Below are 16,448 nucleotides of genomic sequence, written 5' to 3' on the forward strand. Positions count from 1 at the left end.
TATTCTTAGATATCCTATTCAAAAGGAATCATATAAAATAATTGCACATCATTGTAATTTCCAGCAAACTGATCCAGCAAGATGGCTATTACCTTGAAATAATGCATCTTTCACAAATACATATTCATTTGACGAACAACAAGTCAGATAGCATCAATGGAAAGGAATCATGAATCTTTATGAAGGGGTTCGGCCTGAAACATCGACCTCCAGCATTTTGGGTGTGTTTCTCTGGATGTCCAGCATCTTCAGAATCTATTGTGTTTGTTTTCCATTTTAAGATACAGATTTTACACTTTACAATAACACATATGATTAGTTGTAAACATAAAAAGTTGAATGAACAAAAAAATATAAAAGGTGCAATTTTTCTATGTGAGGGTGTCAGGCAGGACACTAAGTCAAATAAGAAAAGCCTTGGATTTATATTGCACATTATCCTGTTTTCGCAAACACACCTTGAATGCTTCACATATAATACATTGCGGTCAAACTCAACAGCTGTGGTGTTGTACTGTATAACACAAGAATGCACAAGTTTGACTGAAATGAATTATCAATTATTTCATTTTTAGTGGCACAGATTAAATAAATCTTCAGTGATATGCTTTTGTAGAGATGACATCAAATTGTTGTCTCGAATGGACACTTTCTACAGTGTAAAATTCTATATAATTCTGTTGTCTAAAGGAAATGGTCCATAGGGTATCAGGAGAGCTCACTGTTCATCTTCAACAACAGTGCAGGACCTTTATCATCTTCAATATCACACAGGACTATGATATATCTTCCAAATGCATTGATTCCTGCCATAACAGACAAAAGCAAGAAACTGAGATGCAATCTAGTATCCAAGATAGAACTGCCTAACTCTGCAGACACTAGCAAGTTTCACTTTAATGAAGAGAGATCAATATCATTCAGCGATTTCTAAATCTAGTGAACTAGGAACAAGAATTTTGTGTGCCAGATGGGGCTTATGTCCACTTAGTTTTGACAATATGTTCATTTTTATTTGAAAGTCAGAAGAAAATCAGCACCAGAAATCAAATAATTAATGTAATCTTCAATAACTGGTATCAATCCCATCATTGTCAAATGTCATAATTTTACATGGAATTCTACACTTACTTCAGGCACTGTGCTCCTAATGACAGGAAGCTGAAGCCCATAGTTCTCATTGAGAAAACTCCTGTTCTTCGGGTGAGTTGGATCGTGCAAAATCTTCATATCCATGGCTAATTTGTGCTGTTAAAAAGATGAGAGAATAGTTCATTGAAGCGTATTTATGTAAGAATTCTTTGCTTGGAAACGACCCAATAGTAGTACAACAAGTACATATGAAAAGAGCTGACTGAATCTATTTCCATAAAATGTTTTTACTTTCCACTTTGTTTTATGTTAGTGTCCCCTTTACAGTATGTCCATTCAATAACATACAAACCTACAATGGTAATATTCTAATGGTCTGGTGCATAATATCATTACTATCTGCCATCACACCTCCTCCTCACCATTAGCCCCTCCCCCACCCAACACAAAACACCCTCTCCACCATTCCCTCTACAATGTAATCTTCAGAGAGAGGCAAAGATGAGAATAAACAACTTAAGATAAAATAAACAGTGGATTTTGATTAATTGGGCCACTGGTTAATCAGGGAAGCCTCTTACTTGGGACAAATCTTAAAGACCAAAAAACGTAGAAAAAATAGCTGGGATTCTCTTTGTTTATTTTGGAACACTATGCTGCTTAAATGGTAGCATCAGTCACGTGGCCACTAAACACTATATTGTACTTAGAGCAAAAAGTGTTTAAATAACATCACTTGCATGTTTGAGTTCAAAAGGTAGTGATTTTTGTCACTGACAGTTGGTGAGTAATAATCAGTAAGACAGCTCAGAACTGTTTTCCTCATTGCAGTTTCAAGCATTCAGGCTTGGAGATGCCAGAAATGGCCGGGTGAGAAAATGAAATGATTTCATTACTTCAACAAGTTAAGAACTACGAAGAATTTAAAGGTATCAACAATAATCTTGAATGTTGCAATTAAAATGAAGATTTTTAGGATGCAATCATCGAAAGCACTGTTTGAAGACAGCCCACTATCTGCACTTGGTATCTGCTCTGATGTTGTTCATTTATAGTCAATCAAATGAACATGTCAGCATACACTGAACGAATTCCTCTGTCGATAACTATTACAAAAAAATACACAATTTTATAGTACTATAGTAGTTTTGGAAGTGTTCTAATTTGTTCTGTATTTCATTTAAATAGATATTTGTTACTCAGACAGATGATAGTTAATCTTTTTTATACCTTTTTTGACTACTTCTGTGAAACTTCAGCTAATTGGGGCAGCTGCTTCACTGGGCCAAAATGTACTAGGCCTGACATGTCCCAATTAACTGGAATCCATTGCTTGACGTGTCCCAAATAACTGGAATCCATTGTATGGGGAAAATTTCTCAATGACTCCCATTCCCAGAAAAGCATAGTAAGTGGGAGATGCATTCTTCAATATACACTGAACCATTATAGGCAGTGATGTATAATTTGGAGTTCTTCATATCTCCTTTGAGTAACACATCTATATAAGTTAGCACCTTGCTGCACTCATTATCAACAGTTTTGGACATCTAACTTAGTTCTACGTTATATGCATTCCTTTGATTTATTCTAACCTATCTACAAATCAGTACATAGGTATAGGTAGATAGGGTTGTAAAGAAGGCTTTTGGCACATTGGTCTTCATAAATCAAAGTGCCGAGTACAGAAAATGGTATGTTATATTGAAGTTGTATAAGACATTCATGAGGTCTAATTTGGAGTGTTGTGTGCAGTTTTGGTCACCTACCTACAGGAAAGAAGTAAATAAGGTTGAAAGAGTACAGAGAAAGTTTACAAGGATGTTGCTAGGAGGACCTGAGTACTAAGGAAAGATTGAATAGGTTAGGACTTTATTCCTTAGAATGTAGAAGACTGAGAAGAGATTTGATAGAGGTATACAAAATTATGAGGGGTATTGTTAGGGTAAATGCAAGCAGGCTTTTTCCACTGAGGTTGGGTGGGACTACAACCAGAGGTCATGGGTTAAGGGTGAAAGGTGAAAAGTTTAAGCGGAACATGAGGGGAAACTTCTTCACTCAGAGGACTGTGAGAGTGTGGAATGAACTAGCAGCACAAGTGGTGCATGCGAGCTCGATTTCAATGTTTAAGTGAAGTTTGGCTAAGTGGTGGACCTGAGGAGGGCTAAGGCACTGGTGACCCCTGTTTCCATCCGAGGGGTCAGTGTGGACATGGTGGAGGATTACAAATACCTGGGGATACGAATAAACTGGACTGGTCAAAGAACACTAAGGCTGTCTACAAGAAGGGTCAGAGCTGTCTCTACTTCCTGAGGAGACTGAGGTCCTTTAACATCTGCTGGACGATGCTGTGGATGTTCTACGAGTCTGTGGTGGTCAGTGCTATCATGTTTGCTGTTGTGTGCTGGGGCAGCAGACACCAACAGAATCAACAAACTCATTCGTAAGGCCAGTGATGTTGTGGGGGTGGAACTGGACTCTCTGACGGTGGTCTGAAAGACGGTGGTCTGAAAAGAGGATGATGTCCAAGTTGCATGCCATCTTGGACAATGTCTCCCATCCACTCCATAATGTACTGGTTAGGCACAGGAGTACGTTCAGCCAGAGACTCATTCCACCGAGATGCAACACTGAGTGTCATAGGAAGTAATTCCTGCCTGTGGCCATCAAACTTTACAACTCCTCCCTCAGAGTGTCAGACACCCTGAGCCAATAGGCTGGTCCTGGACTTATTTCCATTTGGAATAATTTACTTATTATTATTTAATTATTTATGGTTTTATATTGCTATATTTCTACACTATTCTTGGTTGGTGCGATTGTCACAAAGCCCAATTTCCCTTGGGATCAATAAAGTATGTCTGTCTGTACATGGATGGGAGGGATATAGAGGGCTATGGTCTTGGTACAGGTCGATGGAAGTAGGCAGTTAAAATTATTTTGGCATGGACTAGCTAGACCAAAAGGGTCTGTTTCTGTGCTGTACTTCTCTATGACTCTAACAGGAATTAGCTATTTAGATCCTCAGTTATAGTTGATCTACATCCTAACTCCATGAGCTCAACATGGTTCCATAACCCCTCATGCTATCACCTATTAAATAACACTGATCAGGCTTAGTATTGAAATTTCAAAGTGTCTGGAGTCTGGACAGCAGTCAATCACCTTCATGATAAAAGCATGCTTGGCATTTGCTCAGCACATAAACACAATGCTACATTTCTCTATATTAAAAGCCATCACCTTAAGGTTGATCCTTTTCCCCCAGCCTATGAAGGTTTCCTTTGCAATCTTGGTTTTCCATTTAAGTTTGTAATAGCTGCATCTATCTTTCTAGTAATCAAAAACTTATTATTTGCCCAGTGTCTCACACCAAATCATTGCTAAGCCTAACAGCTTCAATGTCAATCCTTATGGGATCACACTAGTTACTGGTCTTCAGGCAGAACTGATAGTATTCATAGCAACTTCTTATATGCTAGAATCCCACTACTACCTCATCCAATCCAAAATTGTTTGCTAATCCTTTCTAGACTATCATGTCCCAAACTAGCTTATTATATGACACTTTGTTGAAATCAGATCAGTCCACTTCCTCAAAAAATATGTCGAGGATGTGGTAAGTAAACAAATTTTCCAGAAGTTACATAGAAAATTTTCAAGTTTGCTGATGACACCACTGTTTTTGGCCAAATCAAAGGTGGTGATGAATCAGAATATAGGAGAGAGATTGAAACTCTGGCTAAGTGGTGGCATAACAGCAACTCCTTAATCAATGTCAGCAAATCCAAGGAGCTGATTATTGACTTCATGAGAAGGAAATCAGAGTCTATTAGCCAGTCCACATTGGAGGATCAGAGGTGGGGACTCAGCAACTTTAAATTCCTCAGAGTTATTAATTTAGAGGACTTGTCTTTTAATTTGGAGGTCGTGGCCCAACACGCAAATGCAATTACAAACAAAGCACAGCAGCATCTCTACTTCCTTAAGAGTTAGCAAATGTTCATTATGACATCTTAAACTTTGACAAACCTCTATAAATGTGTGATGGAGAGCGTATTGACTGGCTGCGTCACATCCTGGTATGGAAACACCAATGCCCTTGAACAGAAAATCCTACAAAAAGTAGTAGATATGGCCCAGTCCATCATGGGTAAAGCCCTTCCCACCATTGAGCACATCTACACAAAAATCTGTTGCAGGAAAGCAGCATCCATCATCAGGACCCCCACTGCCCAGGACATGCTCTCTTCTCGCTACTGCCATCAGGAAGAATATACAGGAGGCTCAGGACTCACACCACCAGGTTCAGGGACAATTATTACCCCTCAACCATCATGGGTTTGAATCAAAGGGATAACCTCACTCAATTTCACTTGCCTCATCATTGTACCTATGGACTCACTTTCAAGGACTCTTCATTGCATGATCTCAATATTTATTACTTATTTATTATTATTTCTTTTTGTATTTGCACAATTTGTTGTCTTTTGCACACTGGTTGAATGCCCCATTTGGTGCAGTCTTACCTTGATTCTGTTATGGTCGTTATTCTATTATTGATTTATTGGGCATGCCTGCAAAAAAATTAATCTCAGGGTTGTATATGGTGACATGTATGCACTTTGAAAATAAATCTACTTTGAACTTTAAGTAGCTCCTTCACTATCAAGGCAGTTATGCACAGTATCTAAAGGCAGATTTGAAGAGGTGACATGTGGTTATAGGAGGAATTATGTAACCTGAAGGACAGCAAAGGCATGAAACTGGGGAAGAAGAAGTTAATGTATAAGCAAAAAGAGAAGGAAATGAACCCTATCTGTGCACACATATAAACCTAAACATCTTCACCAGAATGAGCAGCAAATTATAGTACTTCCTTTCGATTATTATAACAAAGTACACTAATCTATCACATCCAACCTTCCTTCGATGAATGTATAAGGAATCAAATTGTGCCATACATGACTGCACAGACCTGTATTTACAGTACAATAAGGTAGCATGATTACATTTTCACTCCAACCTTGTTTCAGATGTGTCTTATGAAATAAACTAATAGCTTGGAGGCAAAAATATGACTCGTTTTCTATTCCTGCCAAATGATGTAATTTCGTGCTGGTAAAACAACCTAAAGCCTTTTTGAGTCTGTGAACACTAACATATGCTAATAAGCTATAAATGACTGGTTCAGATAGGAAATTCAATTTTTCTTATTGCATTTTCAAGTACGTAAGTAGCTAAAACTGTGCAGTAATATGTAGATGCGTAGGTTTGATGTTTAATACAATTGGGCAAAATCAGTCACTTTAATATAGATTCTGCTCATCCGAGGTTTCAGAAATATCTTTTAACAGCTTTTTTCTCATGTAGAAATGAGCAATTAATGTTATTGTTGGTCTTCATACTCCAGAGATATAAATATAATGGTGCTACAGCTAAAATTAATGTAAATTGGTTCAGCCTGCATAGAAGGAGTGACTTTGCATCTTCTGCAAAGCAGCATGGTTTGTTTAACTTATTTTCCTCTCACGATGATAGAGGGGTGCATTTTAATTCATTGGTACCTGACCCACACTGTTTATATGGTAGCATTGATGGGGCGGAACATCTCAAACAAACTTGATGTCTGTCCTCACAACATTTTACCCAAGTTCAGGTCAGCAAACACAAAGATTCTGATTTGATAGACTGCTTTATGTATCACTGGAAGCATGTGTGAAACGAAAGGAAAAGTAAAATTTTCCACAGTTTCTATCTATATAGCCTGCTCAGAAAATGCTTGTGTGCTTGAGCTCTCTAATGAAATTCTGCAGAATTCTGCTAGTAATCCAGAGTAACGCAAACTCAGAATGCTCATGATGAAGTCCTAATGAAGGATCTCAGCCAGAAATGTCGACTGTTTGTTCTTTTCCATACATGTTGCCTGACCTGTATTTCGTATGTGTTATTAATGATTTAACTATTTTGGGTATCACATATATCAAAGTGACCTGGAATTGATATCAGAGAACACTTGGTCATTCCAAAACTGTATTTCAACATTGCTTAGCATCTGCATGAAATTATGGGAGGTACTTAATTCTTACTTGTGATATGACCATTACTGGCAAAGCCATTATTTGTCTCGAACTAGCTTATTAAACGGCACTTTGTTGAAATTAAATCTGTCCACTTCCTCAAAAGATTTATTGGGGCTGTGACTCAATAAAAGTCCTTGAGAAACAAAATACTGTGTGTGATTGTATGTCTGCTCTCTTTGAATATCTAGGTAAGCAGTAACTAACTTTAATATAAAGTAATTTTCTGACTAATCAGATAGTTCTCACATTATAGAACCATTGAACCGCTATTTTCTTCAACTTCAGCCATATCTCAACATTTAATGTAGATCAGTTACCCCTTCAGTATGTGAATCCTGCACCTCTTTGGTTGAAATAACTGGCCTATGTAAACAATCTGGGGAGAAAGTGAGGAGTATAAAAAGTGGATTTTAGAAGGATTAGTGTAATTGGGTGGTTGATGGTCCTGTTTCTGTATCTCTCTCTGATTCTATTGACTCTGGAACTTATTCTTTATAAACGGGTGACACAGTGGTGAAGCAGTTAGTGTAACACTTTACAGTGCCAGTAATTAGGTTTTAAATCCCACTGCTGTCAGCAAGGAGTTTGTACGTTCTTGTTATGACTTCATGGGTTTGCTCCGGTTCCTCCCACATTCCAAAAACGTATGGGTAAGGGTTAGTAAGTTGCGGGCATACTATGTTGGCACTTGGAAGCACAGCGACACTTGCGGGCTGCCCCAAATTGTATTTGTTGTTGATGCTAGATGATGCATTTCACTGTTTGTTTCTATGTTTTGATGTTCAAGTGGGAAATAAAACATGTCTTTATCTTTATAAAGCTAAAAGTTGTATTTCAATCTTGAATAAAAGAGCTCCAGATCTACGCTCCTTTAAAATATCAGCATACTGAGTTACTCTGTCAACAAAAATTCTGCAGATCTGGGATTATTGCTCAGAGACCCTTGTTCCATGAAGTCTCCATTTCACCCCATATGAAGAGGTCAAAATTGGGCAGAAAACTCTCCCTGAGACCTATTCAAGCTATTGCACAAAAATGACTTTGTTCCATCTTGCAGTACATGCCCTATAAATATAGCCCAGCAATCCACTCGCTCTTAATCATAATCTTATGATTGTTTGGTTGTATTTCTCTTGAACCTTTACAGTAACAGAGTACCCTCTTCCATCTTTCTCTACTGACTTTTCTAAACTTTTTCAACATTTAAATTGCTATGGCTCTTAAATTGACACCTTTCTGAGGAAAAAATAGAAAATTCATCAATATTTTAATATAGTTTCAGTAAGATCCAACTAATATGTCTACGATACCTGAATTCCTGGTGAGATATGTTGAGGTGCATTTCCCAGCTGAGGACCTTGATGCTTTTTGCGCAAAGATGGATATACTTCATGTTTCTTTATTATTTTGCTATTTGCCGATTGAATTGCACTACATTTTTTAAAAAAAGAAGTATTAGTTCCTTATAGGTTTTGGAGATAAGAGCAAATTATGACTGATGGGATTAGTCAAGATTCTTTAAACTGAGAGTCTAATAAACACAATGAAATATTACTGTGTATCACCCAGCATTGGGATCTGCAGGATTCATCTCATATATTTATTTTATTTTATTTTGATTTAGAGATACAGCATGGAATAGGCTCTTCCAGCCCTTTGAGCCATGCCGCCCGACAACCCCCAAGATATTAACCCTAACCCAATGATGGAACAATTTACAATGACCAATTAACCTACCTGGTACATCTTTGGACTGTGGGAGGAAACCAGATTACGCAAGGAAAACCCATGTATTCCACGGCGAGGACGTATAAAAACTCCTTACAGAGGACTGAGGACTCCAGAATTGAACTCCGAACTCCAACTGTAATTGCCTTTTGCTATCCGAAAGCTGTTTATTTATTTTTGAATTCCAATTATTTGATCAGCTTATTTTTAAGTTGCTATTAGCCTTGAATCTTTCAACTTTTATTTCCCTAGCTTCCATCTTCTCCTTTCCCGAAGAAAAGTGTTCCATAAATAAACCCCAGTAAGCCATTCACTTTAGCCGGCTGGTGATGTAGTGGCATCCACTCCAGATTTTGAGGCAAGTAGTCCTGGGTTCAAATCCAGCCGGCTCCTTGCAGGCTTTCCATCTATGGTTGAACGTTGAGCTGGCAACTCGGCCTCATAAAAAGAAGGCAAAAATGCTAACGAAACAGCAAAGTTGCCGTCCAATGTGCCACAAGGCGTGGAAAGAAAGAACAACAATCCATTCACTCTTGTGATTGTTTAGTCATACAGGCTTATGCATTAGAGTACCCACCTCCATTGTGCACATTTTCAGATACTGACTGTTCTTCACACAAATAATCATCCTCTCAAAGGACTATCAACATGGAATACTAACAATATTAAATAGAAAATGCCAGATGTACTCAGCATCTGCAGAGAGAGGTGATCTTTCATCAAAATTGGGAAGAGAAAACAAACATGTTGTGGTGAACGCCTGGAAAGGAAGATGAGTCCAGAGTTCTTCATTTAAAGTTCTGCACTATCTTATAAAATGCACACTTTCCATTTGTTCTGGGTTGAATGTCAAGCTAACAACTTGGCCTCATAAAACAACTAAACGCTAAAGAAACGGCAAGGTTGCCGCCTAATGTGCCAAACTTTACCTTTACCTTTTACTTATTATCTTATAATGGAAAAGAAATTCATGAGTAAATCAGTTCACAAATATGTTCTGGCTCTTATTACTTCCAGCGGTGTCTCTCCTGAGCACACGCAAATGCTCCATTTTCATTGTGATATGGAAACTCAAACTTCTATAACTCTCCATAGGGAATTTCAAAAAAGAATTTTACAATACTTACAATAAAGACTGGTTCCCTTAGATTTAACATTCCATTTACATGACCAAATAATGACAGACCGAGTTGGCATGAACAATATGCAATGTATTACTTACTCTGCTAAACTGCAACCAGCTGGCAAATCTCTGTACTCTACTGCAGGAAGGGTCAACACTTGTCTATTGATTGAATTCAAGTACTCTGCCGCATGTCTCTGTAGAAAAGTAGATTCTCATCAGGATGTGGTAATTGAAAAGCTTGAATAAAGACAAAAACTTCTTCGGCTTGCACTGACCACTAACCATAGATTTGTATAATTTATATTGTCAAAATAGCTTGTGCATATTTTTTCTTTAATTTAACTGCAGAGCTGGAAAAGGGACGAGGTCAACACCCATGCGTCCCCCCCCCCCCCCCCCCCCCGGCCAAGGCATTAGAAGAGAGGACAAGGAGGTTAATGATGATCAAATTGCAGGCAAGTTTTTATTTATTGTCTCACTGGATCCTTCACATGCTCTGAAGAGCAGTAAAAAGTGACAACAATTTTGAAAATCTTGCTGAAATATTCAATTGAATTTCTTCTCATAGTTAGTGAATTGTAAAATGAACTAAAGCATGAAGGCACTCCTTTTTGGGATGTTTGTGTCAAGTGAGTGTCCCAGACAGTACTTCCACATCTGAGAGATAGGGGAAGGTTCATTGTCTTTAGGCCATTCCAGGGAAATGTGGTCTTTCCTGCACTAGATTGGGACACGCTTGTCAAGTGAATTACATGGCACTGATTCCTCTGCACATTCATTACACCACCAGTATCCAATCTCCAGCAACCTTATCCACGCACTCCCAATTATCTTTATTCCATCTGTTAACTATCAGAGCATGGTTGTTGGTGTCCAGCTCCTTTACAACAAGAGTTCCCACCCTTTTTTATGCCATGGACCCCTAATGTTAACCAAGGGTGGCTACGTTTTATAGCATTGCCCCAGACTGTCAACTCTTGTATCCTGAGCCTCTTACTTCCCATCCACAGCAAAGGCCCAGTCAATACTAAAAACATGCAATGCTCAGTCAGGTTCGCCCCAGGTATGTAGGTCAGGATGTAATGGAAGTTTGAAGGCATATACTGTATATACGTGAAAAGTACAGTTTTAGCTTAAGAGGTGGTATATTCTTTCAGCCATTTGCACAGAGTATAGGTGTGCTTTTGATAAATAGTTCAAGGCTCTTGGTGTCATACTGAATGTGCCTTCTCCATTTTCATCATGCTAAGGGTCGAGGATTCTCATAAACACTTTAACCAAAGAGGCTTTGGAAACATCCTTTATTTTTTTGCTCAGTTTACCTTTGTAATGATAATACCATAATTGGAATGTTACATCTCCAATTAAATAAAAATGTTTATCAAAGACAGGTAAAACTAGTACTGAGATTACTGATATGAAAACTCTAAGAGACTGCTCTCAGTGTAGAATATAATATATCACGGTTCTTAAAAGCAATAGTATCTTTAAAGTATAATGGAAATCCAAATGATGCGACACTGACACATAGCTACATATTCTAGAAAGATATATTTAAATCATAGCATCACTATATGAATTATAGATTTATTATTAATGTCCAAACATTGCACTCTATGAACAAAAATAAGATTTATGGATTGATATTTTTGAAATGTCTCTCTTCTATCCTGAAGGTGCTGACCCAAGATGAGGAACGTTTGCTCGAGATCAGAAGTCCAGACGTTGAAGCTCAATGACCAAGGACTAGGAGTCTGATGTTCATGAGGGAAATCAGAGACCCATTGTCTGTGTGGCCACTGGAGGCCCAGAGATCTGTCCTGGGGTTGGAGGACTGTCTATAAGTGTGGATTGGTGGGTAGGTTGGTAGGGAGGGAAGCTGAGAAGAAGGACAGAGGAATGGGGCTCATTTTGCTGTTTTGTCTTGTTGCTTGATGTGTTCTGTGTTCTGCTGAGCATTATGGGCATGCTATAATGGCAAAGGAATGTGCAGAGACACTTGCAGGCTGTCCTCAGCACACCCTTTTCTTGAGTCTGTTGTCAACACAAACAATACATTTCACTGTATGTTTCAATGTAACAAATCTATGAATCTGAATCTGCACTTATTCTATCACGTCTTTCACCTCTCAGGATCACACCTGTGAATGTAATGCAAAAATAGTTGTTTCACAATCAGTTCAAATAGAATTAGAATTGAAAATACACTTGGACTAAGATGTTAACTGTCCTGTGCTATTACCAGACTCCACCTGTCTTCAGGAGTTTTGGCCCGTTTATGATCAAGACTCCCTCGAGGTGGTGGGCCAGCAGTGCTAAAGCACCATCTCCCACTGATGAGCTTAACAACTTGGCATCTCCCTCTATCAGAGTTGTTGGTCACTTCCATCGAACAGATAGTCTACTCTTCAGGTGTCTATGCAACTACTGAAGGGTTTGCAAAAGATGGATACACTGTCCGACTATCTGCCCCTCTGGACGTACTTGGTCCACACCCATGATGTTTCTGTCTCCGCTGCCTCAGCTACAGCCCTGCTGGTTGACTTGATCTCTCTTCTAGTGAAGCCAAGGTCACGCAGCCACTTCTGGAAAGTGAACACAATAAAGCCACGGCAGTCTATTTCGAATGGATAGCATGAGACCTTCCACCCTCTGTCTCTGCACTCTGATCTTAATTCTACATTCTTGGTTAACTTGCGCTCATGGGCTTCATCGATGTTGTCTTCCCAGGGTATTGTGAGTTCACCAATAACCACTTCTCTTCTGGTGTCAGACCATACAGTTATACCTGGATGCAATGTGGTGAAAGCTATTTGCTCCGGGAAACTGCCTTTGCCATCCAGGTCGGCCTTGACACATCAATCATTGGCTGAAGAAAGTATGCTTGATCGTGGGCCTGCGCTGTACACCCTTGCCTTGGAGCCTTCTTTCATAAATGGTATGTGATGTTCTGTGCAGCATGGGGCATGAGATAAGTTGTGCTGCAGTACTCTCTGTTCAACCGCTTCTGTTACAACTTTGAGAACGTTGTTATGTCTCCAAGTGTGCATGCCGCTGGAAAGATTGACTCTGCATCCACTCAAAATATGTTGAAGTGTTCCCTTCTCGCCACAAGCAGCACACCTGTCTGTCTTATCATCATACCAGGTGCTGAGGTTGGCAGGTGTTGGGAGCAGGTTGTACGCTGCTCTGCATAGAAAAGAAATGCGGAGCGGTTCCATCTGCCACAGAACATTCCAAGATGGATGTCATTGTTCAACACTCTCCCACCAGGTCTAAGCCCCTTGTTTGGCCAGGCCAGCTGTTTTAGCTAACCTCTTCTCCTCTTCTACCTCTCATATTTCTTGTGTTACAAGCTCACGGCGCTCCTTACCTGTAGAAGATGACCACCACTGGTGGGTTGTCCATCCAAGTCCCTGGCGGCCTAGCTGGGTAGCCCCAACTGTCTCCTTGTGTTTCAATCTAGACTCTGCCTCATCAACTGCTACATGGGCCAACCACTTCCTGCCTGATCTCACATCCTGCTGGGTGTTCTTGATGACAGGGTCTTTTGAGTCTCGAAGCATCAAGAATGATTTTACTTTGGCTACCTTGACCTCTTCAACAAGGGATTGCACTAGAATGGTAAGCTTAGTCTGGTTGCTGTGGATTGCAACATTGGTGAGGCTGCTCGGTACTCCAAGCCACTTCTTCACGTACTTGTTGATCTTCCGTTCCATTGCCACTTCATAGACAGTTAGTGGCCACATTATCCGTGGCATCAGTCCGTACTGCAAGCACCACAATTTCAACTTGCCAGGCAAGCCACACTTTTCGACAGACATCAGACCTCTGCTGATCTGTTCTCCTGTCTCTTGAACCCTCTTGGTGTCTCTCAGCTCCATCGCCCAAGGCTCTTAACTGGTTGGTCCTGAGTGGATGGAATCTCCTCTCCACAAAGGGTGAAATGAAAGTCAAGCAGCTTTCCTCTCCTAAGAACAAGGCTTCTTGACTTCTTGGTCTTGAATTTCATTCTTCCCCAATTCATTAGCTCCTCAAGTCTAGATGGTACACCTTCCACTGCCTCCGTGCTAGGACCCAAAAGAGTGAGATGATCCATAAATGCTCATATTGGTGGTAACTCCCCTCCGCCATTAAATGCAACACCTGGTCCCGCTGATTCTGCAGCCCTCACAATGACCTCCATGGCTAACACAAAAAGGATGGGTGAAATCGCAGATCCCATTGGGATTCCAACATCCAAGCTCTGCCACCTAGTTGAAAACTGCTGAGTGGAAAACCTCATCTGGAAATCATTGTAGTACTGCATAACGAAGTTCCTCACCTTAGCAGGAATCTATAGGAATTCCATCACAAACTCAATCAGGGAATGAGGAACAGAACAATACACATTTGCAAGATCAAGCCAAACTACAGCCAGATTTCTTCTCAACTTTTGGTATGCCATATCATACTAGTATGTTCAAAGCATCCCAGGAAGCCTAGTATTCCTGCCTTCTGCACAGATGTCTTTACCAATCCATTCTCCATCACAAAAGAAGATATTCTTTCTGCTAGAATGCCAAATATAATCTTCCCCTCTACATTCAGAAGTGAAATTGGTTGGAACTGATTCAATTTAGTAGAATTCTCTTCCTTCAGGATGTACACTCCTTCAGCCTCACTCCATGACAAAGGAACAACACCTTGTCTCCACACCACCTTTAACAATCTCCACAAGTATTTCCTCAGCTCTTCACATTTCTTGAATACCTTATACGGCACTCCATTAGGTCCTAGCACTGAACCTGACCTTGCTTTTCTGATGAACTGTTCGATTTCTGCCAGTTTGGGTTCTGACAGACTGAACTTCACTCCTGGCTTGGTAGGCTTGACAAGCCCAAGAATACCAAGCAGAGGAGCCTCCCGCTGTTCGTTAGAGTCAGTGCTTGCCAGGTGATCCTCAAGTTCTTGTCGAGAGATGTTAAGCTGCCTGCTCTTGCTTTGTTCAAACAATTTCTTTGTGAACTGGTGAGGGTTCTCAAAGAACAACTTTCTTGTCTTCTCCCTCTTTTTACGTTGTGACTGCACGACAGAGTGATGCTAACTTCAATCAAACTGTCACTAACCATAACATCTGAAATTTACCCTGGGTTGAATGGTTTTGTCCGACACTCTGGGACAATAAATTAACTATAATCTTCAATTTTCTACCTTTAATGCAAATTCATAGTAATACTTAAATTAATTCAGTGGAAGAAGTAACAAATCAAACATTTCAAGAAGATTCATCTTTGAGAAAATAAATAAATATTTATTTTGTGAAGTTATAAAAACCTTCAGGAGTACAACCTAAGAGACCAACAGAACTATTTTAGCACTGTAACATCAGTGTTCAGGCCTTAAATTATGAAACAAATACTTTGAAAATGTCATCTTTATTCTGTAAAATTCTAACATTATTATGCATCCCTGAACATCTACACCTGATCCATTTTTCTTGCCTTGTTCACTCATGTCCACTATTGATACACCGATTTCTTGCCACACCAGCAGGGGGAGGCGATTGTCCCATCTGTTTCTGCCTGGACAAGTTTCCCAACCGTAGGCTGCGTGTGAAACTAAATCTTGGCTTCTCGCCACTTTTGAGAAGATGTAGTGCACTTTCAAAAAGAAATGAATAAAATCCTTCTAATATGGTAGGTGCCAAGTCCTGTCTGGAGGTGCCCTCATTCAAAATTAAACTGACAAGGAGAACCAATGGTTCGGTTGTTTTTTCTCTTTTCCATTTATTTTCCTTTTCCAGCCTACTAATTATACATATCACTCAAGGAAATTGTCAATCCTTCATGAGCTTGTTAAAAGTGCAATCCATTTATTCCATTCCCTGGTTATTTCCCCAGTTCCTGCATTTTTCCTCCCCTGCAAGTATTCATCAAAATCCCTTATGAAAGCTAATATTGAGCCAGTTTCCATTACCCTTCGCACGGCACATACCAAATCCTAACCACTCAAAGTAAAAAAAAAGCTTTTCCTCATGTTGCCTTTGGTTTTTTGCCAATCATTTTAAATTTGTGCCTACCAGTTATCAACCTACAAACCACTGAAAGTTCTTTATTTATTTTGTGAAAGTTTTAACAACCCTTAAATGCTTGAAGTAAATCTCCTTAACTTTCCATACTTTTCACCTGAAATGTAAATTCAGTTTTTCTCTTTCCACAGACGCTGCCTAACTTGTTGACTATTTCCAAGAATTTCTGCTTTTAATATAGGTTTCCAGTATTTCTAACAATTTGATTTTATATTTTTGTTTAATATTATAGCTGATTAATATTTATCAATTACAGTGGATTCTGGTTAATTGGGACCAGTACATTTTGGCCCAATTTAGCAGCTGACCCAATTAACCAAAATTTCATGGAAATGGTTAAAAATGTATA

General features: G+C 39.4%; 1 protein-coding gene across 1 annotated transcript in view; it reads right to left on the reverse strand.

The window, feature by feature from the left end:
- Window positions 1–16,448, reverse strand: part of iqch (IQ motif containing H) — a 187,947-nt gene that overhangs the window by 162,193 nt on the left and 9,306 nt on the right. Inside the window, exons 3-5 of the mRNA XM_073032631.1 lie at window positions 10,126–10,223; window positions 8,486–8,606; window positions 1,132–1,248 (exon numbers count right to left, since the gene is read on the reverse strand). Coding sequence (XP_072888732.1) covers window positions 1,132–1,248; window positions 8,486–8,606; window positions 10,126–10,223 — 336 coding nt within the window. The remainder of the gene's footprint in view (window positions 1–1,131; window positions 1,249–8,485; window positions 8,607–10,125; window positions 10,224–16,448) is intronic.

Source organism: Hemitrygon akajei, chromosome 30, assembly GCF_048418815.1.
Source record: "Hemitrygon akajei chromosome 30, sHemAka1.3, whole genome shotgun sequence".
Lineage (NCBI taxonomy): Eukaryota > Metazoa > Chordata > Chondrichthyes > Myliobatiformes > Dasyatidae > Hemitrygon > Hemitrygon akajei.